Raw genomic sequence first — 27,824 nt, forward strand, 5'->3', positions numbered from 1 at the left:
ATTTTGTGAGATCTTTGGCCCTAAAGAAATGAAAATAAAGTTCTGTCATTCCAAAACAATTTATTTCTCTTTTCAGTGGTACTGGGGAGGGCTTGGACTGAGCATTTTCCAACAGTGAAATCTGTTATCGAGTCACAACATTAAAAGTTCTTCCACTTAAAATGCACAATCCCTGACAGGTGGTGCAAGTGTGTAAAGGGGAGCCTCCGAGGGTGGCCTGGAGACTGTGTGCATTGTCCACATGCAGACCACTCAGTGCACATCAGGCCCTACCCACTGACTCTCCCCAAGTACATCTTCCTGTCCCCAGAAGGATGAGGGGCTTTCCCATCAGGCTCTGTGCAAGTCAGTGAACCCATTTCCTAGAAGACTCAGAATGCCCAGGAGTGGGGTGGTACCCTGGGGAGTGCAGTGACCCCATCACTGATGTGGTATTGTGCCAACATCTGATTTAATGGTAGATTCTTTGGCAGGGAAAGTTGTGCTGATCTGTGAGAAATGATAGAGCAACTTCAGATTCTGGTCCTTGAGGTTGCAAACTTCCCCACAACCCCATGCCTCATCTCACAGACTCCATTTCCTGCTTCTTCAGGAATAGTGTGAAACCTCAATGGTTAATGCAGGAAGAAATGCTTGTAGTTTCGATTTCAATTCTATTTATTTTCACTTGCTTTTTGACTGGCTGTAATACCCTGTTTGCTTTTCAGCTCCTAAGAAGAAGGGTTAGTTTTCTGAGGAGCTAGCTGAGGAGGAAACACAAGCAGTGAATAAAGGCAACTGAGAACATGCAGAGCCCCTGCCAGGTGAGTTTGCTGCAGACCTGCCACTGATGAACTTGTCCCTCAACTAAAAACAACAGCAAATTCCATTCTGAGGTTGCATTGGAATGTGTAGGAAGACCACTGAGAAGAGTCCTCTGGCATTTGACAAGGGCTGTGTACCCCTCCCATCCCCCAGCTCAGCTGCTAACTCTGCAGAGGCAGCAGGCAGGGGAAGTGTGCTCCCTCCTCCTGTCCTCAGTGGTCTCCTGACTGATTCCTATACCTGCCCTCAACATAGTCCATGAGAACCTGCATTTTCTCTCATTTTTCTGGAGGCCTTATCTTATTCCCTGCTTATGTTCTTCTGAGGACTTGTTATTATCCCATAAAGGTTGATTATTTTGTTCAGTATCTGTTTCCCCACTGGATCAGGGATCCTTGAGACAGCAAATTGCATTCACTTAGTAAGCTCGGTGATAATGGATCTCTAGAACAGTATCCAGCATGTGGTAAGTACTCAAAACATATTACTTGACTTAGTGAGAGAAGAAGTTCTTTTGTAATGCTTAATAATATTTCTAACCAGTGTTCATCTCTACCATTTCTCATTCTGCCTCTACTTACCTAAAAATATTCATATTCTCAGGGCTCTGACATAAGTGCTTTGCTTTCCTCAATCTCTTCTGAAAAATCTCAGGCAGTGCTTTCTAGTTCTCTCTCCACATTTTTAAAAAATATTTATCTTTTAAGTTGTAGGTGGACACAATACCTTTATGTTATTTTTATATGGTGCTCAGGATCGAACCCAGTGCCTCACGCATGCTAGGTGAGCGCTCTATCTCTGAGCTACAACCCCAGACCTCTCTCCACATTTTTTAAATTGGTGCATTATAGTGGTACCTAATGATGATATTTATTATTAAATATCTGTGCATACACATAATATAATAATATAATTTGGTCAATTTAACTCCCTAGCACTCCTCTTAACCTCCTCAGTTAGACTTATTTTGCTGAACATAATGGTCTCATGTTCTATTTATTTTCCTGCAAATGACATGATTCATTTTTTTTAATGACTGAATATATCTCCAGTGTGCATATATATCACACTCTCTTTATTCGTTCATTTGTTGATGGTTACCCAGGCTAGTTTCATAGTTTGGGATCATGAACTGTGCTGCTATAAACATGGTTATGGGTGTATCACTACAGTATGTTGACTTTAATTCTTCAGGGTAAATACCAAGAAGTGATATAGTTAGCTCATATAGTGGTTCTATGACCAGTCTTTTGAGGAACCTCAATACTGATTTCCAAAGTATCCTACTAATTTACTGTCCCACCAGCAGTGTAAAAGTGTTCCTTTCTTTACAACCCTCTCCAGTATTTATTAGCATTTGTGTTCTTGATGACTGCCATTTCTGACTGGTATGAGACGAAATCTCAGTGTAGCTTTGATTTGCATTTCCCTAATTAAAAACTATATTGACCATGTTTTCATGTATTCGTTAGCCATTTGTATTTCTCCTTTTTAGAAGTGTCTGTTTGGATGATTTGCCCATTCATTAGTTAGGTTTTTTGTTTGTTTTTCAGTGTATATATTCTGGATATTAATCTTCTGTTGGAAGATTAGCTAGGAAAGATTTTTTTCCCATTCTGTAGGTTCTTTCTTCACATTCTTAATTGTTTCCTTTTGTTTTCAGAAGTTTTAAATTTGATGTCATCCCATTAATTAACTCTTGGCCTTATTTCCTGAGCTTTAGGGGCCCTATTGAGAAAGTCATTGCTTGTGAATCTATGCTGAAGTGTTGATCTTATATTTTCTTATAGGAGTTACAGTTTTTGGTCTAATTCTTAGGTCTTTGGTGCATTTTCAGTTGATGTTTGTGCAATATGAGAGGAAAGGGTCTCGTTCATTCTTCTGCATGTGGATAATCAGTTATCTCAGCATCATTTGTTAAAAAGGCTGTCTTTTTTCCCAGTTTATGGGTTTTTTTTAATATTTATTTTTAGTTTTCGGCAGACACAACATCTTTGTTTGTATGTGGTGCTGAGGTTCGAACCTGGGCCGCACGGGTGCCAGGCGCTATTGCTTGAGCCACATCCCCAGCCCCCCCAGTTTATGTTTTTGGCATTGACATTTGTCAAGGATAAGATGACCATATCAGTGGGTGTTTGTTTCTGTGTCTTCTCTGTACCATTGGTCTGTGTACCTGCTTTTATGCCATTAACATGCAATTTTTGTTATTATATCTCTAAGTATAATTTAAAGCAGGTATTGTGATGCTTCTAGCATTGCTTTATTTTTTCACTTGCTTACAATTGTTTTGACTACTCTGGATTTTTTAATCTTCTAAGTGAATTTTAGGACTGTTTTTCTAGTTCTATGAGGAATAACATTGGTATTTTAATGGGATTTGCATTGAATCTATATATCATTTTGGTAGTATGGCCATTTTCACAATATTTTTATAATTAATTAATTCTAATTATTCTAATTAATATTAAGCCTTTGGATCTATGAACATGGGAATTCTCTCTATCTTCTGGGTTTTCTTCAATTTCTTTCTTTAGTGTTCTATTGTTTTCATTATAGAGGTCTTTTACTTCCTTGGTTAGATTTACTCCAAAGTATTTTTTTTTTTTAGGTTATTGTAAATGGGATTGTTGTCCTGATTTCTTCTTATGCAGATTTATTATTATATATAGGAAATCTATTGATTTCTGTATATTAATTTTGTAACCTGCTACTTTGCCAAATATGTTTATTAGCTCTAGCAGTCTTTTGGTGGAATGTTTTGCATCTTCTAGGTATAAGATCATATCATCTGCAAATAGTAATAATTTGACTTCTTCTCTCCCTATTTTTATCCCTGGTATTTCTTTCTCTTGGCAGGCAACACTTTTTGAGTCCTTCTTGGAAATACAAGATAATGTACATAAGTCATCTATACCAGAACTTGACATGCTAGATAATGTTTTTTTTCTTTTAAAAACATACAAAATATAGAAAGTTAATATAAACATTCCACAAGCAGAGAATTGACATGAAAGTGCATGTCAATAGCCATCAAAGATGACGTCAAGATCTTGGGATTCACTGAGTGGCTTTTCTGAGTTACAGGTGACCAAAACATCTGAATCGACCATGAAGTCCCCCATTTGTTTAGTGGAAAACTGGAATGAGCAACTGACAGTGAATTCAGAAGCCTTGAGGATTCTTGAAAAGATATGTCAACCTGTGGTGGTGGTGGCCATTGTAGGGACATATCGTACGGGGAAATCCTACCTCATGAACCAACTTGCAGGACAGAACCATGGTGAGTGTGGTCCTGGGGCAAGGGAAGTTGCTTCTAACCACAAATAGGACAAATTGATCTCACTTTTTCTAGGGTCATCTTAAGGAAGAGGCTAATCAATCCTCTCCACTAAGGAAGATTTCTAATTCTTACCAGCATATTTATAACCAAAAATATCTCATTCTTTTGTCCATTAATAAAGAGCTTCCCAATCTTATCAAAATATCTGCTTCACTGTTCTTCCTGATGCCATCCACTCTCATCTTCTAAGGGGATGAGCTGTAGCAATCACTCCCTTTCCCCTATCTGAATCCTTTTGTCCAAGCAACATGGCCATTTGATGTAGCATGCAAATATATTTAAGTATGCCCTTTAAAAAAAATGGATGGGTAGAAGGATGCACAGTACAATCTCTCTATATTCAATATCCAAATTGAGCTACCAGTCATTTTTTTTCTCTGTTTCATAGCAAATCTTTGACAAATTAACATGCTGCTCTCTTTGTTTAGTTTTTTTATATCATGCAAACTATAACAGAGTACAACATAGTTAATAAATATAAAGTGAACAAATATATAATCACTATGCACATCAGGAAATAAAACCTAACCAACATTCAAAAGCCCAAATCATATCCTCTCATACTCTCACCAAAGCTCATCCATATTTGGGTTTTCAGGGGACACTCTACTCTTGCTTCTAAATAATGTTTCTATAGTCTATTATTTAGTCTACAAAATATCTTAGTTCAACTTTGTTTTAACTTTTACGTAAAAGAGACTGTGGTGTATGTATCCTTGTGTGTCTTGCTTCTTTAGCTCAACATGAAGTTTATGAGCATCCTCTGTTTGTCACACATATCTGTAATTTATTTGTTTTCAGTACTTTAGAGTATGCTTGTACCAGTTTATTTATCCATTAGTTGTTGATGAGCAGTGGTGTTATTTCCAGGTTTGATCTTTAATGAATAAGGTAGTTATAAATATTCTTATATTTATATCCTGGTGTGCACATGTACAAAACTCCTGTGCCTTATATCCAGAAGTGGAATTTCTGAATTGCAGTTTCCATATATGTCTTCATACTTTTGTGCCATTTACATTCTTTTACTTAGGTTTCCACACATCCTGAAAATAATTGGTAACACAAGACAAACTCTTAACTCTTACTGATCTATGAACTGGATAGTTGTACATTATCTATCTCACTATAAATACAGGCAAGCACCTGGAAATTTATATTTGCTATTATGTGAATTTGTTCACAAAAGTCAGTCTTCTAATCTCTGGGGTCCCCCGCACCCTCTATCTGTCTCTCCCTCCACTCTTCCTTCCTCCCCTCCCTTGTTCTGTTTTTCTACCTCTATCCCTTCCTTCCATTTTCCCTCTCTGCTTTTCTCCCCTCTGGTCTTTTGGCCATTCTTCCATTGTGGCCTAAACAAAGCATTTTGTCTCCCATTCTTTTATATTCTTTTATTCTATAGTTTTCATTATAGAGGTCTTTTACTTCCTCGGTTAGATTTACTCCAAAGTATTTTTATTTTTTAAGTTATTGTAAATGGGATTGTTGTCCTGATTTCATCAATCAAGGAAAGACACTTTTTTTTCTTACCTGTAAGAAACAAATTAATAAGACGTATTTTGAGAGATGAAAGTTTGAGACTTTAAGACACAGATAATAGAAAGGAAGTTTCAGCAGTATTGTTCTTATTTTCTACTCAAGATAATATCAAGTGGATTGGGACTGTGGCTCAGTGACAGGGCGCTTACTTAGCATGTGTGAGACATTGGGTTCAATCCTCAGCACCACATAAAAATAAAATAAATACAATAAAGGCATTCTGTCCATCTAACAACAACAACAACAACAACAACAATAATAATAATAATAATAATAACAACAACAACAACATCAGGCAACAATGAGATCATTGCCAATGCTCTGCTAAAGGAATTTATGGTTCTAAAGTACTTTAAACATCTCAACTGTGACTCTCCAACCTTCCACGTCATAGTGTCATAATAATAACAGAAAGAAATCGATTCACTTCCAGTCAAGGTTCAAAAGCAAAACCAGGCCATTATTTCCGTCTTTGTGGATGACTCATTTTCCTTTTATTATACCTTGGATTCTTGAGAGTGATGATTTCTCACCACACTTTGTCCTCTCTAAAGTTAGGCTGGGAGTTAGGCTTACTCCATACCAATCAGAAATCAGATGCTACCATCATATAAGAAATTGTAGACTTCCTACCTATTTATGGAACTCACAGAGGCTGTGGAAATGGGATGTCCCAGGTCATGCTGAAACAATCCTCTGGTAATTTTTGTCACTTCCTTTCTATTCCCAGTTGAAGAAAGGAAGCATTACTGTATGCAGGTGGTCAAAGGTCTTGGACTGCTGGACAGGTCGTATCAGCCACTGGTTCCAGGACTAGTCTTCAAATACTTTCTCCTGTGGGATTAACTGTTTGTAAGAAAGTCAACAGGTGTCACAGGTCTTTCCTGCTTTCCCTTCATTTATATCCTCCTGATGGGGCAACGAAGTACAGTTCATAGGAGAAAGAAAAAAAAAAACTCAATAGGGAGGGAGAAAGGGGAGAGGAAACCTGCAAAAGCTAATGTTTCAGTACAGGTCTTTGCAGGCCACAGCTGACCAAATTATTATGTTTTCATCACTATAAGAAATACCTGAGATAATTAAACTGATGGAGATAAAATGTTGACTCACAGTTGTGGAGGTTTCATGATTGATTTGCCCTGATGCTTTGGGCCTGTGGTTAGGGAGCATATCATGGCAAGGAGCTTATGGAAAAGCAAGAGTCTGCTCACCTCATGGCAAACCAAAGAGGAAACAAAAGGAAAGAAGGAAGAGATCAGGATCCCACAATCCCCTTCAAGGGTACCGCTTCCCAATAATGTGAAGTCCTCCCACAAGGCCCCACCTGTTAAAGGTTCCTCACAATAATGCCAAACCAAGACTTAAACACTTGGGTCTTTGGAGACATTCTAGATCCAACCTATAGCACCCATTCACAGGGTAATTGAGCATTGAATGGAGGAACCATTTCCAAGGTCAGATTGTGGGTAAAGGAATCCAGCCAGGTGTGATAAAGAACCTGGTGAGTGGCAGTAGCAGTGGCCTCTGGTATACTGACAAGGTGAGTTTAGAGTGGATGCCATGGCATGGCAAAGAGAAGAACTATTGGATGGACCTATATGAAAGGAACAGTGACCTGAAGTGGAGGAACAAGCCCCTGGGACACTGTGGCCCAGCACAATGGAAGCTGGAGGAACACATGCCTGCCTTCTGGTCTCCCACTGGTGTTTCCAACTGGTTGAACTCAGCCTGCAGGCAGAGGACACTGCAGCTCTTCCTGACCAGATAAAAATACATAGGATGACAGCACAGGATGATAGATTTTACACTAATTCTTAAGGTGAAATAATTAAAGAACTTGAAAGTAAAATGAGAATTTGGGGCATGAACTGTTTTTTGAGAAAGATAGACAACACGTGGATTATTTATCCTTGTGAAATAGTAGCAAACACTATCCTTGCTCAACACTGTACATTCCTACAGATTTAACCCCTGTAATCCCTGGCAGCTTTATCTCTCAGCTTCAGTCTATATTGTCTTCTCCTCTTCCCTCACAGGCTTCCCCCTGGGCTCCACAGTGAGGGCTGAAACCAAGGGCATCTGGATGTGGTGTGTGCCCCACCCCAGCAAGCCAAACCACACCCTGGTCCTCCTGGATACTGAGGGCCTGGGTGATGTGGAAAAGGTGAGGCAGAGAATGTGCTGTACTCTTTATTCATGTGCCATCCACCTCAGTTTGACTATCATGTCATTTTTCTGTACTTGCAATTCTATTATGAATAATGAGGCTAAATTCCATTTCCTCAAACTTCCCTAAGCAACCTAAAATACCTTGGTTGTTTGAGTCAGTTTTTTTTCTTTCACTGCTGTGAAAAAAATACCTGACAACAACAATTTTAGGAGGAAAAATTTATCTGGGGACTCACAATTTCAGAGGCCTCACTCCATAAACAGCCAGCTCCATTCCTTAGAGCTGGAGGAGAGGCAGAACATCATATGCAAGATGCGGCCGAGGGAAGTGGCTCACAGGATGATCAGGAAACAGAGAAACAGACTACACTCTTCAAATATAAATTTGCACACCAAAGACACACCCCCAGGGATCCACCCCCTACAACCACAACCTACCCATCTTCAGTTACTACTCAGTTATACGCCAGGGGATTAATTCACTGATTGGTTAAGATTCTCATAACCTAATATTTCTTTCTTTCTTTCTTTCTTTCTTTTTAACTTTAAAGAAGTAATAATTTTCTTTCAAAAACACAAAAACTTCATATTCAAAAATCAGGTTAATTCTAACACATCTTATTCTCAAAAAACTTGTATCATGAAAGATAAACTGAATCTCTCTATATTTTATATCTCTCTGAGAGAATATAAATGGGCTTTATGTTGTTGTTACTGTGGTTTTTCCAATACTGGGACTAAATCCAGGGATGTTTTACCACTGAGCTACAGCCCCAGTTCTTCTAATTTTTTTAAATTGTTATTTGCTCTTTTTAGTTATATATGACAGTAGACTGTATTTGAACATACCAGATATATATGGAGTGTAACTTCCCATTTTTGTGGTTGTCCACAATGTGGAGTTATACTGCTCATGTATTCATACAGGAACATAGAAAAGTTATGTCTGTCCACTCTGCCCTCCCCCACCTCAGCATGTGCACATTAGAGAGAATATTAGGCCTTTGATAACCCAATCATATTTCCTTTTAATCTTCTTGCATTATTTCACACATAAGCTTTTGGGGAACACCCCATATCCAAACCATTACTTTGGTAAATTAGGACAGATCTTTTATTTTTAATACTGAGATGTGCAATTTAATTTAATAAATATATTTAAATAGCTGAAGTCCAGGGCTCTGTGCTAAGTACTATAAATATATCACTTAATAAGGTAAAGACTTAGAGCCTGGTTGTAGAGACAGGATATATGGAATGAAATCAGTAGAAGAAAAGAAATGCAAAAAGTGGGAAACTGATCCAGCCATGAGAGTTAGGGAAAGCTTCCTGAAGAAAGCTCTCACCTGTGGGGTCAATGGGTTTGGTACCTTTATAGGTGGAGGCCATGAAAATAGCCTTTTGGTGAAGGAATCCATTTTAATAATCTTCAGTTTTATCATTAAGATTTTGGTCCAGGTCTCTGAGCTCCGGATGAAATTTTCACCATCTAAAAGCGTGAGTTAGACCCAACAAAAATATAGCAAATGATAAAATTTTAGGTAATTCATCTTTACATTATTAGTTGCAATCAGCCTTTTCTCCTAATTTATATTAGTTTGAATCTCATTGATTTGTAATATGTTGTAGTTTGCATAAAACCCTTTCTTTATATCTAATTGCAATTTTCAAGAGAATAAAACATAACCCGAAGGCAGCAAAACCGATGGCTGATGTTAGAACTTGTAACAGGATCTGGATCTATTTCAAAACCTTTTAAGTCTTGCTGTTATCTCATTTCAGGCCTCTTTTCACTCTGGCCTGCACATTCACTGCTTCAGTGAAATAAAAGAAACTTGTGTTCTAACCAGTGAGACTTGCTGCGGCTGGTTCTTCCACTTGCTGGACCCCTGCATCTCCACAAGTCTATATTCTATCAGCTCTTTAAACCTCAGCTAATGAATTCTTGCTCTGAATTCCCAGAGCAATTATTCACATTCATGGGCCTCTCCACTCTGCTATTTTCTTTTCCTTTTTCTTTTTAAATAACTTTGGTTTCCTCTCCTCACAGATTATCATTTGAGCTGTGTTTATATGTTGTTACATGTATCTTTGCCTTCATAAAGTGATATTCCTATAAGCAGGGACTATCATATGGAAACTTTGTATCTACAAAAATCAAATGCAGGTCTGGCATTTTGTCAGATGTCAAAAAACGGGTTGTTAAACTTAATTGGATAGTGCTTGCATCCTTAGTATAACCATGATTATGATGAAATTTGTAATAACAATTGCCCACATATTACGGAACATCTACTATGTTCTAGGCATTTTTTAAACTATTTTATGCACACTGAGAATGACCTTCATTTGCCTTCATAGCTAAACAAACTAATATTCTGAGAGGGACCAATATAAATATCAATAAAGAGATTTGAATTCAGCATTATCTTATAATTTTGTTATTTCCCCTATATTCAGAAATAGTATAGCTAAAAGAAGGAATGAAGCCAAGAGCGGTGGTGCAGGCCTTAATCTCAGTATTGGGGAGGCTGAGGCGGGAGGATGGTGAGTTCAAAGCCAGCCATAGCCAAAGCAAGGTGCTAAGACCCTGTCTCTAAATAAAATTCAAAATAGGGCTTGGATGTGGCTCAGTGGTCGAGTGCCCCTGAGTTCAATCCCTAGTACCCTCCCCCACACAAAAAAGAAGGAATGAAAAACTACATAAATGATGGAATGAAGAGTGGACTACTAAATTCTTTGTTCCCATGTGATTTCTAGGGTGACCCTAAGAATGACTCCTGGATCTTTGCCCTGGCCGTGCTTCTCAGCAGCACATTTGTCTACAACAGCATGGGCATCATTGACCAACATGCCCTGGAAAAGCTACAGTATCCTTCCAAGAACCAAACAACTATGTCTCATTGAGGTTAAAAGAATGGCAACTCAAGCTGTGTCTTCTTTCTTCTAACTTAATTGTCTTGATTGAGTAAGAATGGACATGGGGTGCCAGGGTTGTGGCTCAGTGGTAGAGTGCTTGCTTAGCATGCGTGAGGCACTGGGTTTGATCCCGGGCACCACATAAAAATAAATAAATAAATAAACAAGCAAAAAACAAACAAATAAATAAATTAAACGTATTGTGTCCATCTACAACTAAAAATATATATATTAAAAAAGAATGGACATGAGGAGAAAAGAATATTTATAAAACTTGTTTCTAAGGGAGATCTGAAAATTGTGGTGCTTCTCATTCCTTAGCTAGGATCCCAGCTATGTGACTGAACTAACAAAACTAATCAGGGCAAAATCTGACCCCACACCAGATGAAGTAGAGGACTCCTCTGAGTTTGTAAGTTTCTTTCCAGACTTTGTTTGGACTGTTCGAGATTTCACACTGGAACTGAAGTTGGATGGACACCCCATCACAGAAGATCAGTACCTGGAGAATGCTTTGAAGCTGATTTCAGGTATCTGAGGGTGGCCTTGGTGTGGGGAGGTTCAATAAGGAAGTGGGATTAACTAAGCCCTGTCTTTTAGTGCTTGATATACCTGTTTATTTGCGCCCTTGCTAATGATGATTGATGATTGACAAGTGACCATGATTTTTATATTTATTTTATAAAATCTTCAGAGGCCCAAATTTAAATTCACTAAGGAAATTTAGGCCTCATTGTTGCACCCATGTACGTTAGAACGATAGTACAATGAAAAATAATGAGGATTACAGTCAATGCTACCACTTCTAAGGCTCATATATTACTTATGAAGTGTTACTGCTTCTTGTATTTTGAGGAAAAGAGCTTATCACACTAGATATGAGTAAACCTAGAATCACAGGAAATATAAGGAATTACTTTTAAAAATATTTCACTCATTATACTAAAGTAGATAGTTACATCCTTCAGAGAAAAGATGTTTGTATAATGAATCATTCATGGGTGGAGGGAGAAGCAACACATAATTCCAGGAATACTATCTAACCTTTCATTTTACCTTTTTGACAACATCACCTTATTTATCCCCCAGATTTACATGGTATCATGTTACTATTACAAATTTGATTATATTTAACAGAGTAGATAAGTGCTGGTACTTATCAATACCCATGGAGTATATTTAACAGAGTAGATAAGTACTGGCACTTATCAATACCCATGTGTATTCATTCTTTAAATTAACATCTATTTGAACAGCTGATTTATGCCACAGAATATCTGTGAGACAAACTCAAGTCCAAATAATCCGACACCAAGAAGTACACATTAAATTGAAATTCACTTTAATGCAGTTTTCTGCTCAAGGAATTTCTAAACATATTATGGTGTGTGGATTCGGGGCTTTGATTGAGAAACATTTTTCTCTATAGTTCTGGGTATCATCTGTCCTCCCAGCAACATCTGTCCTTATTTCTAGCATTACTTTAGTGAAGAGCCTACATCTTCTTTATGACATGGGACTACAATATCAGAAAAGTCTTTCTGACGATTTTTGTGATTAATCAGTCATTTCAAAACTTTTAATAAATACTTTACAGTGAGTTTACCACTACACAAGGGTTAAGGAGACCATTTACAAGTTTCTCCATTTGAGATGAGTATCTCTTCTTTCTCTCCAAAAATACTTCCTTGACTCTGAGCTCTGATAAAAAAAAAAATGGATGTTCAAGTTAGCATAACACTGCTTTCTATGATTGAATAAAGATAAACAGGCTTGGGCTACAGCTCAGTGGCATAGTGCTTGCCTTGCATGTGTGAGGCACTGGGTTCAATCCTCAGCACCACGTAAAAATAAAATAAAAAATAAAGGTATGCTGTCCATCTACAACTACAAAAAAAAAAAAGAAATTAAAAAAGAAAAGATAACAGGCTTGGGAATTACATTTAGACAAAGATTCATGGAAAAATCTCAATCTCTTTGCCTGAAGGCTTGTCTCCTGAATCAGTGTTCTTTTTTATAGAAAACAATAAAAAATTCCAAAAATCCAATAACTCTAGAGAGAGTATTAGATGTTTCTTTCCAAAACGAAAGTGCTTTGTCTTCGACCGGCCTACAAATGACAGAAGCCTGTTGTCCCACATTGATAAAGTTCCACAAAACCAGCTGGAAAAGAATTTTCAGGTGCAATCAAAGAACTTCTGTTCCTATGTCTTCACCAATGCAAAGACCAAGACCCTGAGAGGGGGAATCATTGTCACTGGAAATCGTGAGTTTCTGTTGTCCCAGTGCGTGTCTCTGGGGGGTTCAGTATGTAGTGATAACACTGTGATTCTTTTGTGAGTTTGTCAGTAATTCTGTTTGCTTTTGTAAGAAATGTAGAAAAACAGGCATTCGTGTCACACACAGAATGCATTTTTCTTAAAAGTTTTCATATCTGAGGACTTGTTGAAGTCTAACACATCTCACAAAATGATCATCCTAAGGAAGTGTACTAATCAGAAGCTACTACTAAGGAGAGAAATCTGCATGTAGAGGGAAAATCCCGTAGGATTGAATGTTTCCCTGTGAGAATATACAAGATATTTTATGAATTGAAACTAGTCAGAAAAGAATCAGCAAGTCATGAGTCCCATGCGAGCTCATTGGGTTTGAGAAACAAATTTAAACAGCACTGGTTTCAGGAGCATGTATTCCAAGCAATCATGAAGTCTCGATGTGGGCCTATGTTTGTTTCCAAACTCTATGTTGCTTTCTGTAAATTTTTGATAATATTTTTTTACCAGGAATCTTTCATTTTTATTTTAAATCAAGACTCACAAATTATGTAATGTACTTTATGATAGACTCTTTTAATTTATTTAAATAGGAAAGTATTTTTCTAGGAAACACTAAAAACCTCTTGGTTGCAATTAGTAATTACTTAATGAGGTGAATGTGAGAACTATAAAAGAAGGAGTGTATAGGAAAAACAGTGTTATTAAATTGTGATTAATTCAGAGAGGAGATAACCAAGGAAGAGCAAGAAAGAAGTACAGAAGGAAAAGAAGAAAACATTGAGATAAATAGAGTGATTGTTGTTATTGTAAAGACAATGCTTAAAGTCTGTAAAAATGATGGGTAAGACTTCCCACGTATTCCCTGTCACTTAGGGTTGGGGACTTTGGTGGAAACCTATGTGAATGCCATCAACAAAGGAACCATTCCTTGCTTGGAGAATGCAGTGACCACTCTGGCCCAGCGTGAGAACTCGGCTGCCCTGCAGAAGGCAGCCCACCACTACAGTGAGCAGATGGCCCAGCGGGTGCAGTTCCCCACAGACACACTCCAGGAGCTGCTGGAGGTGCACACAGCCTGTGAGAGGGAAGCCATCGCAGTCTTCATGGAGCACTCCTTCAAGGACGACAGTCATGAGTTCCAGAAGAAGCTTATTGTAATTGAATTTTTATTCATCCTTCCTTATTCCTCTCCTTCTGGAATGAGACTTGACTCCATATTTTTGATTCCAGAGTTTGCATCATTCTCATCATAGAAAGAACCTGTTTTATTTATTTGTATTTATTTATTTATATTTATTTATTTATTTATTTATTTTTGTGGGCAACAGGGCTCTTCAGGATACTGTTCACCCTTAATTTAGTATTGCTACAAGACAAATTATCCAGTGATTAGCAGCTTAACACAATAAGAATGTCTTAGCTCATAGTCAGATCTTTGCACAGGGTGTTTTGACTGCTCTGCTCAGTGCACCATCCATGGAAAACAAGGAGTGACTTGACCTTAGTTCTCATGTTGGTGCTCTGGGGAAGCCCTCTCCACTTTCAAGCAATGAAATGCTTCTGTATTCTCTCTGGTTTCCTCTATGCCACAGTCAGAGAAAATTGCTTTTGAAAGTTTATGTGATTAGGTGATGCCCAATGGAGTACTCTCAATTTTTTAAAGTTAACCTGTGCTATGTAACATAATCATAGGATTAATATTCATCACATTCACAGGCCCAGGGACAAGGCAGGGTGTGGACGCCAAGGGAGAAAACTGTCAGGGACTGCCTAATTCTGCACCTTCAGTGGAAGTTTGTCCTTCAGTCGATTTGGAACTGACACAACAGTATAAAAAATCTTAGAGAAATTCCACTGGATTTTAATTTACAAGAACCAGCAAACAGTCAATAAATCAATAAATCTATCCCTGCATCCTTACACATTCAAACCCTCACTGAAAGAATTTATGAAGCTTTCAAAATTCTGTTCAGAATATACTCAATTCACTCCTTCAGAATTGTTTGCCATGGATATAATTTCAACCACAGAAATCTACATTCCCTCACAAATTCACTTTTTATTAGTGACTATCCTCATCATCCTCTTCCTTCCCCTCCTTCTAAAAATTTACTTGTTATTAGTGACTATTAGGGTTAATATCCTAGCTAAATAAACCACCAACATCATGTCTTCCATCTCCATTGTTTTACAGAGATAGAACTTAACCACAGGGGCATTAAAGCGATTTTCAGTTGCACAGAGAATTGATCAAACCTGCGATCAATTGAAGCATGTCTTCCAACTCGTTTCCATGTCTTAGACCACTCTGAGGCTGTCAGAAGGCTTCTTCTGAGTGGATCCCCACTGAACCTTCCTTCTAACAACTTCTTATTATTTTACTTCCCTACATTTTCCTTCCAGGAAACCACAGAGAGAAAGAAGGAAGCTCTCTTGCTGCGGAATGAAGAGGCATCTGTCAAATACTGCCAGGCTCAGCTGCAGCAGCTTTCAGAGCCCCTGATGCAAAGCATCTCAAGAGGAGCATTCTCTGTTCCTGGAGGCCACAGTCTCTACTTAGAAGCAAAGAAGAAGGTGGAATTTGACTACAAGCTAGTGCCCAGGAAAGGAGTGAAGGTGAGGAATAAGGAGATAGGGATGACCAACAGAGTGTGGTCACAGGGTCTGTGTTGCTACATCTCAAACTCTATGCTCACAGCACTATTTGTGAAACAAAGACAGAGAATGGCAATATAATAACATTTATAACATTTTATATGCACTATTCATTATACACTCTTAAATAAACTGAAAATAGTTCTTCCGAAAGAGAATTGCAACTAGGAATTCAGGTAAAACTAACCATTTCTTTTATTTTTCCAAAAGTATATATATATATATATATATATATATATATATATATATATATATATATATATATATATATATATATTGTGCCAAGTAAGTAGGTATAATATAAAGGAAATAACCTTGTTTTTATGAAGTGTATCATACTTCAAATGGGTAAGATAATATTTAATTAGATATGGTGGATTAATACTATATGTTGATGGTAACTGGTGTGTGCTGATAGTAACATTGTGGATGACGAGGAGCAGTTGTTAACAGACATTGAACATTCACGTCCTATACCAGGTACAGTTCCAGATTATTTTCTTGCATTACCAATTTAATTCTGAGACTCATGGAAACTAGGTATTACTTTCTTATATATTTATGCAGTAAAGAATTGTAATACATGAGGATCTCATAAGTGACTGAAGATCATACAGCCAGCCAGTGACAGAGCTGATAGGGCAGCCTTTAGAAGCTCAGAATTCTTTTCTTCTTTTGAAAATCCTCCAGCTGTTTTCCATGATGGCTGCAGCACTTCACATCCCCCCAGCTGTTCTACAAGGCTCCCTTTTCTCCACATCCTCAGCAACTTCTGTTCTCCTTTGTCTTATTGATAATAGCCATCCTCACAGATGGGCTGGGATCTCATTGTGGGTTTCATTTGTGTTTTACTGGTATTAGTGATGTTGAGCAGTTTTACAATTATCTGTTTGATGTTTTAATTTCTTCTTTTGAAAAACATCCATTCAGATCCTTTCCCCATTTTTTAATCAGGCTATGTTTTTTTTAAATTTTATTTTTTATTTTAATTTGTTACATATAACTGCAGAATGCATTACAGTTCATATTACACATACAGAGCACAATTTTTCATATCTTTAGTTGTATACAAAGTACATTCACACCATTCGTATTTTCATACATGAATTTAGGGTAATGATATCCATCTCATTCCACCATCTTTCCTACCCCCATGCCCCCTCCTTTCCCCACCCACCCCTTTACCCAATCTAGAGTTCATCTAATCCTCCCTTGCTCCCACTCCCAATGCCACTATGAATCAACCTCCTTATATCAGAGAGAACATTTGGCATTTGGTTTTTTGGGTTTGGCTAACTTCCTTAGCATTATATTCTTCAACATCATCATTTGCATACAAATGCCATGATTTTATTCTCTTTTATTGCTGAGTAATATTCCATTATGTATATATACCACATTTTCTTTATCCATTTATCTACTGAAAGGCATATAGATTAGTTCCACAGTTTAGTTTTTATGAATTGTGCTGCTATAAACATTGATGTGGCTATGTCCCTGTGGTATGCTGTTTTTAAGTCCTTTGGGTATAGACTGAGGAGTAGGATAGCTGAGTCCAATGGTGGTTCCATTCCAAGTTTTCCAAGGAATATCCATACTGCTTTCCATATGGCTGCACCATTTTTCAGTCCTACCAGCAATGTATGAGTGAGTCTTTCCCCCCACATCCTTGTCAACACTTACTGTTGTTTGTATTCTTGATGGCTGCCATTCTGACTGGAGTGAGATGAAATTTTAAGTAGCTTTGATTTGCATTTCTCTAATTGCTAGAGAGTTGAACATTTTTTCACATATTTGTTAATTGATTTTATATAATCTTCTGAGAAGTGTCTGTTCAGTTCCTTTGCCCCTTTATTGATTGGGTTATTTAGTTTTTTGTGTGTGTGTTTAGCGTTTTGAGTTCTTTATATACCCTAGAGTTTAGTGCTCTATCTGATGTGTAAGCGGTAAAAATTTACTCCCAAGCTGTAGGCTCTGTATTCACCTCACTGATTGTTTCTTTTGCTGAAAAGAAGCTTTTTTGTTTGAATCCATCCCATTATTAATTCTTTATTTTAATTCTTGCACAATAGGACTCTTATTAAGGAGTAGCAGCCTAATTCAATATGATGGAGATGTGGGCGTACTTTTTTTTTTTTCCTAGGGTCTCTAGTTTAATTTCTAGGTACTTGATCCACTTGATCCACTTTGAGTTTTGTGCATGGTGAGAGATAGGAGTTTAATTTCATTTTGTTATATATGGATTTCCAGTTTTCCTAGCACCAGTTGTTGAAGAGGCTATCTTTTCTCCAATGTATGTTTTTGACAACATTGTCTAATATAAGATAATTGTAATTATGTGGGTTAGTCTCTGTGTCCTCTATTCTGAACCATTGGTCTACAGGTCTATTTGGATGCCAATACTATGCTGTTTTTGTTAGTCTTGCTCTGTAGTATAGTTAATCTTGCTCTGTAGCATCTGGTATAGTGATGTCACCTGCCTCACTCTTCTTGCAAAGGATTGCTTTAGTTATTCTGGGTCTCTTATTTTTCCAGATGAATTTCATGACTGCTTTTTCTATTTCTATGAGGAATGTCATTGGGATTTTGATTGGAATTGCACTAAATCTGTATAGTGCTTTTGGTAGTATGGTCATTTTGACAATATTACTTCTACCTATCCAAGAACAAGGGCAATCTTTGTATCTTCTAAGGTCTTCTTTAATTTCTTTTTTAGTATTCTGTAGTTTTTGTTGTAAAGATCTTTCACCTCTTTTGTGAGGCTGATTCCCAAGTATTTTTTTTTTGAGGATATTGTAAATGAAGTACTTTTTCTTGTTTCTGTTTCAGAGGATTTTCCACTGATGTACAGAAATGCCTTTGATTTATGGGTGTTGAGTTTGTATCCTGCTACTTTGCTGAATTCATTTACTAGTTTTAGAAGTTTTCTGATGGAATTTTTTGGATCTTCTAGGTATAGAATCATATCATTGGCAAATAGTGCTAATTTGAGTTCTTATTTTCCTATCTGTATCCTTTAATTTCTTTAGTCTGTCTAATTGCTCTGGTCAGTTTTTTAAAAAACTCTGTTAAATATAAGTGGTGAAAGAGAGAATCCCTGTCTTGTTCCTGTTTTTAGAGGGAATGTTTTCAATTTTTCTCCATTTAGAATGATATTGGCTTGGGGCTTAGCATAGATAGCTTTTACAATGTTGAGATATTTTCTGTTATCCCTAGTTTTTCTAGTGTTTTTAACATGAATGGGTGCTGTATTTTGTTGGATGTTTTTTCTTCATCTGTTGAGATGATCATATGATTCTTATTTTTAAGTCTATTGATGTGATGGATTACATTTATTGATTTCCTTATGTTGAACCAACCTTGCATCCCTGGGATGCACCCCACTTGATTATGGTGCACTAACTTTTTGATATGTTTTTTATTTGATTTGTCAGAATTTTATTGAGAAATTTTGCATCTATTTTCATTAGAAAGATTGATCTGAAGTTTTCCTTCTTTGATGTGTCTTTGCCTGTTTTGGAATCAGGGTGATATTGGTCTCATAGAATGAGTTTGTTGGTATTCCCTCTTTTTCTATTTTCTGAAATAAATTGAAGAGTATTGGTATTAGTTTTTCTTTAAAGGTCTTGAAGAACTCGGCTATGTATCCATCCAGTCCTGGACTTTTCTTGGTTGGTAAACTTCTGATGGTGTTGTCTATTTCATCACTTGAAATAGATCTATTTAAATTGTGTATGTCATCTTGATACAATTTGGGCAAATCATATGACTCTAGAAATTTGTCAATGCCTTTGATATTTTCTATTTTACTGGAGTACAAATTTTCATAATAATTTCTTATTATCTTCTGTATTTATGTAGTATCTGTGTGATATTTCCCTTTTCATCACATATATTTGAGTTTTCTGTCTCTTTCTCTTTGTTAGCATGGCTGTTTGTCAATTTTATTTATTTTTTCAGAGAACCAACTTTTTGTTTTGTCAATTTTTAAAATTGTTTCTATTGTTTCAATTTCATTGAATTGAGCTCTGATTTTAATTATTTCCTGTCTTCTACTGCTTTGGGTGTTGATTTTTTCTTCTTTTTTAGGGTTTTGAGATGTAATGTTAAGTCATTTATTTGTTGACTTTTTCTTCTTTTATGGAATGAACTCCATGCAATGAACTTTTTTTTAGTATGGCCTTCATATTGTCCCAGAGATTTTGATGTGTTGTATCTGTGTTTTCATTCATCTCTAAGAATTTTTTAGTCTCCTCCTGGATATCTTTTACAAACCATTGTTTATTCGGAAGCATATTATTTAGTCTCTAGGGTTGGAAGAGCTTTTATTTCTTATTTTATCATTGATTTCTAATTTCATTCCATTATGATCTGATAGAATTCAGGGTAGTATCTCTACTTTTTTATATTTGCTAAGAGTTGCTTTGTGGCATAATATATGGTCTATTTTAGAGAAGGATCATGTGCTACTGAGAAGAAAGTATATTCGCTCATTAAAGGATGAAATTTTCTATATTCATCAGTTAAGTCTAAGTTATTGATTGTGTTATTGAGTTCTGTAGTTTTCTTATTTTGTTGTTGTTTAGCTTTTGTTTGGATAATCTATCCAGTGGTAAAAGAAGTGTGTTAAAGTTACTCAGAATTATTGTGTTGTGGTCTATTTGACTCTTGAACTTGAGAAGAATTTGTATGATGAATGTAGATGCTCCATTTTGGGGGGGCATATAAATTTATTATTGTTATGTCTTGTTGATGAATGTTTCCCTTAAGCAGTATGAAATATCTTTCTTTATCCTTTTTTATTAACTTTGGCTTGAAGTCTGCTTTATTTGATATAAAGTTGAAAATTGCTGCTTGCTTCCGCAGACCACGTGAGTGGTAAAATTTTTCCCAACCTTTCACCTTCAGTCTGTTGATGTCTTTTTTTATGAGATGAGTCTCTTAGAGGCAGCATATTGTTGGGTATTCTTTTTTTATTTTAATACAATATGCCAGCCTATGTCTTTTGATTGATGTGTTTAGGCCATTAACATTCAGGGTTAATATTGAGACATGATTTGTATTCCCAGCCATTTTTGTTTATTTTTGGTATTTAACTTGACTTGGTTTCTCCTTTGATTTGTATTTCCTTTAATGTAATACCTCCCTTTGCTAATTTTCATTATTGTTTTTCGTTTCCTCTTCATGAAAGATATTGCCGAGGATGTTCTATAGTAGGCTTTCTAGTTGTAAATTCTTTTAACTTTTGCTTATCATAGAAAGTTTTTATTTCATCATCAAATCTAAAGCTTAATTTTGGTGGATATAAGATTCTTGGTTGGCATCCACTTTCTTTCAGAGCTTGATATATGTTCCAGGATCTTCTAGCTTTCAGGGTCTGGGTTGAAAAATCTGCACATAATCTAATTTGTTCCCTCCTATATGGAATCTGAATCATTTCTCTCATGGTTTTTAATATTGTCTTCTTATTCTGTATGTTAGACATTTTCATTATAATGTGTGTTGGTGTGGATCTGTTGTGATTTTGTACATTTGGCGTCCTGTAACCATCCTGAATTTGGTTTTCCAATTCATTCTTCATGTTTGGAAAATTTTCTGATATTATTTTATTAATAGGTTGCTCATTCCTTTGGTTTGGAATTCTATGCCTTCCTCTATCCTGACAATTCTTAAATTTGATCTTTTTGGTAGGATAAAAAAATGAAAACAATGAAAAAAATAAAGAATTTATAACACAACTATAATATACTCTTCAGATGTCCCAGTCCTCCAAATTCTGATTCATGCAAAGTATTTAATTTCACATATGTTGGGGATGTGAGGGAGAAGAAAGGGAGAGGGAAAAAAAAAAAAACTAGAAGGAAGAAATAGGTATTTTTTTGGTTGGAGATCAATATCTTTCCTGCTTCCCTTCTTATCCAATAGGTGAGGTCGTCTGTTGTTACCTGGTATCCCTACCCTCAGGATGGTGAAGGTAACCAGGGTGTCACTGTGCTGGGTTAGCGACTGCTGGTGAGAGGGGGAATTAGAAACTGGGTACCTGGCCACTGGAGTTCCAGCCTGGGTGTTGCTCCCACTGAAGATGTTGATGAAGGTGGCCTAAGATGAAGGTGCCTGCTTTCAATGATGGGGTGTTAGATCAGGTGAGGGGAACCAGGCGATGGTACTGGATGATGAGTTCAGAGAAGAGCTCTATGGCATGCAGTATGGCTGACTTCAGAACCTGTGTGAAGTTCTCAGGTGCAGGTAGGCTACTGCGTGTAGGGGACTATCTCTGTGGTGGAAGAGTTCCAAGATGGTGGCAGGGGAGCCCAACATTGGTAGATGGGTGTCCACACAGGGGTGGTGGCATGGGAAGTTGCCAGGTGTCCTGCATGGGAACAGCATTCGTGATTTCTTCTTGGGTCAGTTCTTCTCAGGTGCTGCTGCTGCCAATGGTCTGCCTTGGATACTGAGTGAGGGAAGTCTTGCATGGCGAGTAGTTGGGAGACTTACTTTGACGCTGAGGCCTGGAGCCCTGTATGGGCATGGTGTTTCCTGTGCAGGGGCAGGAATATCGCTTGCAAAGAAGCAGTATTCTCACTACTTAAGTCCCAGGTCACGGATTGACACAGAATACTGCCTCTCTCTGGTCCGCCATCTTGGATTCCCCCCTATGTACTTTTTTTTTTAATTGTTGAGTCATAGAAGTTTTAATATACTTTGAAATTGACTCCTTATTAGACATATGGTTTGCAAATATTTTCTCTCATTCTATACGTCGTATTTTTCATTTTGTTGATTGTTTCTGGGCAGTGAAGAAACTTTAGTTTGATATTTCCTACTTATTTATTTTTGGTTTTGTTGCCTATATCTTTTAATTTTAAATCCAGGAAATCACTGAGAAGGCAAGTGTCAAAGGTTCCCTCCCCCCCCAGGTTTTCTTCTAGGAGTTTTACAGTTTTAGGTCTTATGTTTAAACCTTTAATGCATTTTAGTTCATTTTCATACAAGGAGTAAGACAGTGGTCCAATTTCTTTCTTTCCTGGCTCTCTATTCTGTTCCACTGGTCTTTGTGTCTGTGTTTATGCCAGTAGCATGCAGTTGTAATTACTAAGTAATACAACTATATATATCATATATGTGACAAAATATTATTCAGTCTTTAAAAAAAATAAAAGCCCTACCAATGATGACAACATGGATTACCCTAAGAATATTGCCCTAAAGGAAATGAGCCAGACATAGAAAGACAAATGCTATGTGGTTAAAGGTCTTTGGCACCATAAAAACCAACCACCAAAACACCATTCAGCTCATATTAACATAGAGTAGAGTTAGAGTAGAATGGTGATTAGCCAGACCTGAGAGTAAAGAGGAAGGGTAGATACGGGTCAATATATAAACATGCAGCTATAGATGAGTAAGTGCTGCACACCTGATGAAGTATTATTACTGTAGTTAAACTAATCTCTTGTGTACCTGAATGTTACTAAGAGAATAGATGTCATCATTCTCATGATAGTGGAAAATGTAATTATGTGATGTAGGAAACATTTAATAATGCAGACATATATCAAAACATCATATTATACACCTTCAATTTACATCATTTTGTTAATCTCAACAAAGCTGAAAAAAAAAAAAAAACAACACTCAGAAGCAGTCTAGGAGTGGGAGATACAAGTCAAGGAAACTGTAGACATGACCCTAGTTAAGAAAGACTAGAACAGATGCAGAAAAAGGATGTGCACACACTACAAAAATGGAGTGGGTATGTGTTTGTAGAACTGCTGCTACATCTGACTGGGTCTAAAACCTGGGGTGGCTGGTGGGTAGCATTCATGGGAGAGAAGGCTGATACAGGGTTTTCATGTCTCACCAAAGAGCATGGACTTCTGTTGTATCCACAGAAGGAAAGGAATCACAGCAGGATCCTACTGCAAAGGATGCAAAATTCAAAGTCAGTTCTGTGATCTATTGAATCATACCTTCCTCACCTGAAGACAGATCTTTGATCCCTAAAGTGTTTTGGTTTCTTCTTGGTTCCTCAGGCAATGGAGGTCCTCCAGAGCTTCCTACAGTCACAGTCTGTTATAGAAAAATCCATCCTGCAGTCAGATGAAGCCCTCACTAAGGGAGAGAAGGCCATAGCAGGTACAGGGGAGGTCATAGCTCTCAGAGGGTGGGGAGGTTCCTGCATAGACCTTGACTGACTGGGCAAGAAAACCTTCCTGAATCCAGAAGCTCCTTCCTGCTAAATCTGAAAGCAAGAGGAGAGTCTAGAAAATGAGTTTTCCATCAAATTTTCAAATATATACACTTGCATCACGGCTATTGGGCAAATTGAGAAATTTCCCTCTTGCCTTTTCTGAAATCACCTTGGTGTGCTAACCTAGGAGGCTATAATGCATGCCTGTTGTTTCTTCTCTCTTCTAAAATCTCTGTGGAGCAGATGAGCGGGCCAAGAAGGAGGCAGCTGAGAAGGAACAGGAGCTGCTAAAACAGCAGCAGAAGGAGCAGCAGGAAAAGATGGAGGCCCAAGAGAGAAGCTTCCGGGAAAATATGGAACAGCTCAAGGAGAAGATGGAGAGAGAAAAGGAGAACATTCTGAGAGAGCAGGAAAAGATGCTGGAGCACAAGCTGAAGGTAAGTCTCTACAGGGCCTGGCAGGACGTGACAGACACTGCCTGTTTCCTCAGGATGGGATGGGACAAGATATTAGATACAGACAGCATTCCAAAGGGACACTCAGAAGGTAAATGTTTCACTGACACGGACACCTCAAGTGCACCTGGATCCTAATGAATCCTATAAATCTATGAGACTCTAGCACTTTGTGTATTGATAGACTTTGGAGGGTACAGATAATAACTTCCAGGGTAGTGGATTACTCTTTGTTGAGACTATGTGCCCCAATTGAGGAGGATTCTGGCACAACCGTCCAAGAGACCTGAAACAGATCCTTATGGTCTGTATGTATCAGATTTGCCTGATATAAAATTAGGACAGTGAAAGATCAGAAATTGTTCCACTTGCTTTTGTGTCTTCCTGATTCTTCTATACAAGTAGAGTACAACAAACCTGTGTCACAACCAGGAGCTTTATGACCAGTGTTCTGTACAAGGGCAGCATTTTCCATGACTTGTTAGAGGATCACAGCCATGCCACCTTGGTGAATCTGAAAATCAATCAGAATTCAACCTCATTCTCCCCCACACAGCATCCTTTGTGCTGGAATAAAATTCCCTCTCCACCTCCAGTGAGTGTGAGGAAATCTCACAAGTGTGTAAGCCCTGGGTACTCCCCCTCTTCAGGTCAAAGGTCTGGAAATATCAAATAGTATTTCAAGGTGGTAGAGAAATAGACACATGTGCTTAACTGCTGAACTGGTTAAATCCAGAACTCTGGCAGTTAATAACCAGGGATTCTCAAAAGTGGACTCTTCCTCTCTTATAGGTCCAAGAAGAATTTCTTACTGAAGGATTTAAAGAAAAATCTGAGGCATTAAGTAAAGAGATAAATCGACTAAATGAAGAGATTGAAGCATCTAAAAAAAACAGTCGCTCGATATTTTCACAGATTCTTACTGGAGTTGGCAGTCTTTTCCTTGCAGTACTCCCTGGGGCTGGTAAAATAGTTGGTGCAGTGTTGACTCTCATAGGCAGTCTTATTGAATAACCTGAGGATTCCTGATAGGAAATTATAAAAAGAGGCATCTTTTATTTGAATAACTACTTTTTAAGGTACCTGTGTCATATGAGTTTCATTCAAGAGATTTTTGAGAATAAAAAGCAATTATCAAAGATTATCAGAGCTTATTCTAAGAGAAACAATCTTTATTGAAGAAATCATAAATGACTAAGACAATATGAGATGATTTCTAGAGAAGACTTTAAGTAAAACAAAAAGTTAAATAGCAATAATAAAGAAAATACTTGAAATTCATATATGAGGAGCTCTGTGGGAAGTGACTAACAACTGCATTAAGTGGAAAGAAACATAAGAAAAAAATTAAATTTACTAATAAAAAGTGTGCACAATAAAACTGTGAAGCACATAGTTTTGCCTTCTTAGTGGGTAGTGAAGAACAGGTTTAATAATACACATAAAAATTTAAAATGCACATACCTCTGATCTAGCAATTCCACATATAGGACATTCTCTTATGTTTCTCTTCACTCAAATGAAAATGATATTTGTAGTGGTTTACTTATTTCAGGATCATGATGATTACAAAAGACTGGAAGCAACTGAAAGTTCCTCTGTCAGGTACTGATATGGGAAATCTTAAGACATGCTTTCAGAATAATACCCTATAATGATTGTTAAAAGGATGGGGGAGTTGTATGTGTCGGGAAACATCTCCAAAAGGCATCTTAAGTGAAAAAATATAGAAAGTGTGAATAATTTATAAAATAATGAGTATGTACATATGGTATAACCTACATGTGGAAAATACAAAATAAACTAGTATATATGTCACAATAGGAAGGCACCTGTATAGTTGAGGTGAAAGAAGACAGAATGACTAACTTTATACTATATTTTCTTCCATGCCTGAACACTTCCTATGGATTTGTTATATTCAAACAAATATGAATTCAATTAGCAAAATTAAAAATGAAATAATACATGACTGGGAAAATCCTAGGACAGGAGGAAAGTGTTTAATACTACTAGAAATAGCAAAAGTCAGCTCAACTAGAAAAATCTGCTCCTGAGAATAAGGAACTAGAGAGCACAAGACATCCTGATTTTTGTTTTTCATTATGACCTTTCAATAAGGCCTTTAAACATCTATTCCCCAGTGTATGTTCAGATAGATGTCTCCTGGGATTTTGACTTGAATGGTCTACAAATTCTGCCCTACATTAATAAAGAAGGGAATTTTTTTCATTTGAGTTAATTCAACATTTATAGAATAATAATAATTATTATTATTATTTTGTGGTGCTGGGGATTGAAGCCATGGCCTTGTGCATGCCAGGCAAGTACTGTATCATCTGAGCTAAATCCCCAGCCCAACATTTTAGTAATTCTTTCCAGGTGTCTAGTGCTTCAGACTTACAGCCAGAATGAACTCCTAGTAATTCTACAAGCTGGGCATGCTCTCATGACTCTGGACCTTTACAGATACACAGAGGCTTCCTCATCAGCCCAGCTTCCTCACCTCTTATCTTTATTTGTCAGCTTATGATATTCCATGAAGTCTCCTGTCTAACTTCCTGAGATAGGATGGAGCGTCCCTCCTCTCTGCTTTCATTGTGCCATGTTGTCACTTTACCATAGAGTTTTTTTTTAAATATATATAATTGTGAAATTGAAAATGCCTATCTGCTTCTTTTTACCACCTCTTGATCTGAGGTACATGGTCTTCTTCATCACCTGATCTTTAATTCCAAGTACAAAGCCCATAAATACCAGTTATGAACTGTTTAAACACATGAGATGCCCTTCAGGAGGGCCCCAGTTGACCATGTCTTCACCACATTTCTCAATTTCCAAGGCTCTCAAAATAAAGGATAATATTTGAGACACTAGTGCAGAAGGGACTCACTGAAACTGAGAGGACCTGTCCACTGGTGTGAATGTGCTGCCTATTATCTCGGTAGGACTGGACACCCCATGTCCCTGAGATCCTCAAGCTTATTACTCATAGTAACTACCCAGGAATGAAGTCACTACTTTATTTCCTAGCAAAAATATGATTTTAATATAATAAACAAAGTGCCATAATCATGCAAACCTCACTTCTGCCATAGTCTTTCTATCAGTCCAGGCTGGTTCTGCTGAAATAAAACTAGGCATTTTATATAAAGATTAAAAAATCTCACTGAAAATAATACCTACAGGCTGTCAGAGGAATCTGCATATTGTCCACAGAGCCAGGAGACAGCAGCATTACAAATATTTCCTTGTTTCCTCCTTCTTACTAAGGTCCTAAGAGCACACCTGTGCTATCTTGGGTCTTAAAGTAATGGTCAGTCACCTTTTAGTTTCCCCAACCAAAAACATATATACAGAGGCTTCTTCCACTGGCAACAGAATTCCTGCTGCAGAGCCATTCCCCAGGGGCTTGCTGGTCTCTCTAAGGAATGTCCTGAACACTGCACATTGGGATGGTCTGGTGAAGAACAATG

General features: G+C 37.3%; 1 protein-coding gene across 1 annotated transcript; it reads left to right on the forward strand.

Moving 5' to 3' along the window:
- The first annotated feature begins 726 nt into the window (after nt 1-726).
- LOC143403843 (guanylate-binding protein 3-like) lies at nt 727-26,957 on the forward strand. Its single transcript, XM_076862106.1, has 11 exons — nt 727-803; nt 3,889-4,084; nt 7,720-7,847; nt 10,613-10,722; nt 11,105-11,301; nt 12,792-13,037; nt 13,921-14,201; nt 15,451-15,663; nt 23,736-23,838; nt 24,137-24,330; nt 25,141-26,957. The coding sequence occupies exons 1-11, from the start codon at nt 786-788 to the stop codon at nt 25,360-25,362; spliced, it is 1,908 nt and encodes a 635-aa protein (XP_076718221.1). The 5' UTR covers nt 727-785; the 3' UTR covers nt 25,363-26,957.
- The last annotated feature ends 867 nt before the right edge of the window (nt 26,958-27,824 follow it).

This window comes from Callospermophilus lateralis, chromosome 7 (genome assembly GCF_048772815.1).
Source record: "Callospermophilus lateralis isolate mCalLat2 chromosome 7, mCalLat2.hap1, whole genome shotgun sequence".
Lineage (NCBI taxonomy): Eukaryota > Metazoa > Chordata > Mammalia > Rodentia > Sciuridae > Callospermophilus > Callospermophilus lateralis.

Bases quoted from the DNA above. Each gene is read 5' to 3' on its own strand.
- LOC143403843 (XM_076862106.1), top strand. The intron at 23,839-24,136 runs GTACAGGGGAGG...TCTGTGGAGCAG, and splicing joins GGGAGAGAAGGCCATAGCAG to ATGAGCGGGCCAAGAAGGAG. The intron at 24,331-25,140 runs GTAAGTCTCTAC...CCTCTCTTATAG, and splicing joins TGCTGGAGCACAAGCTGAAG to GTCCAAGAAGAATTTCTTAC.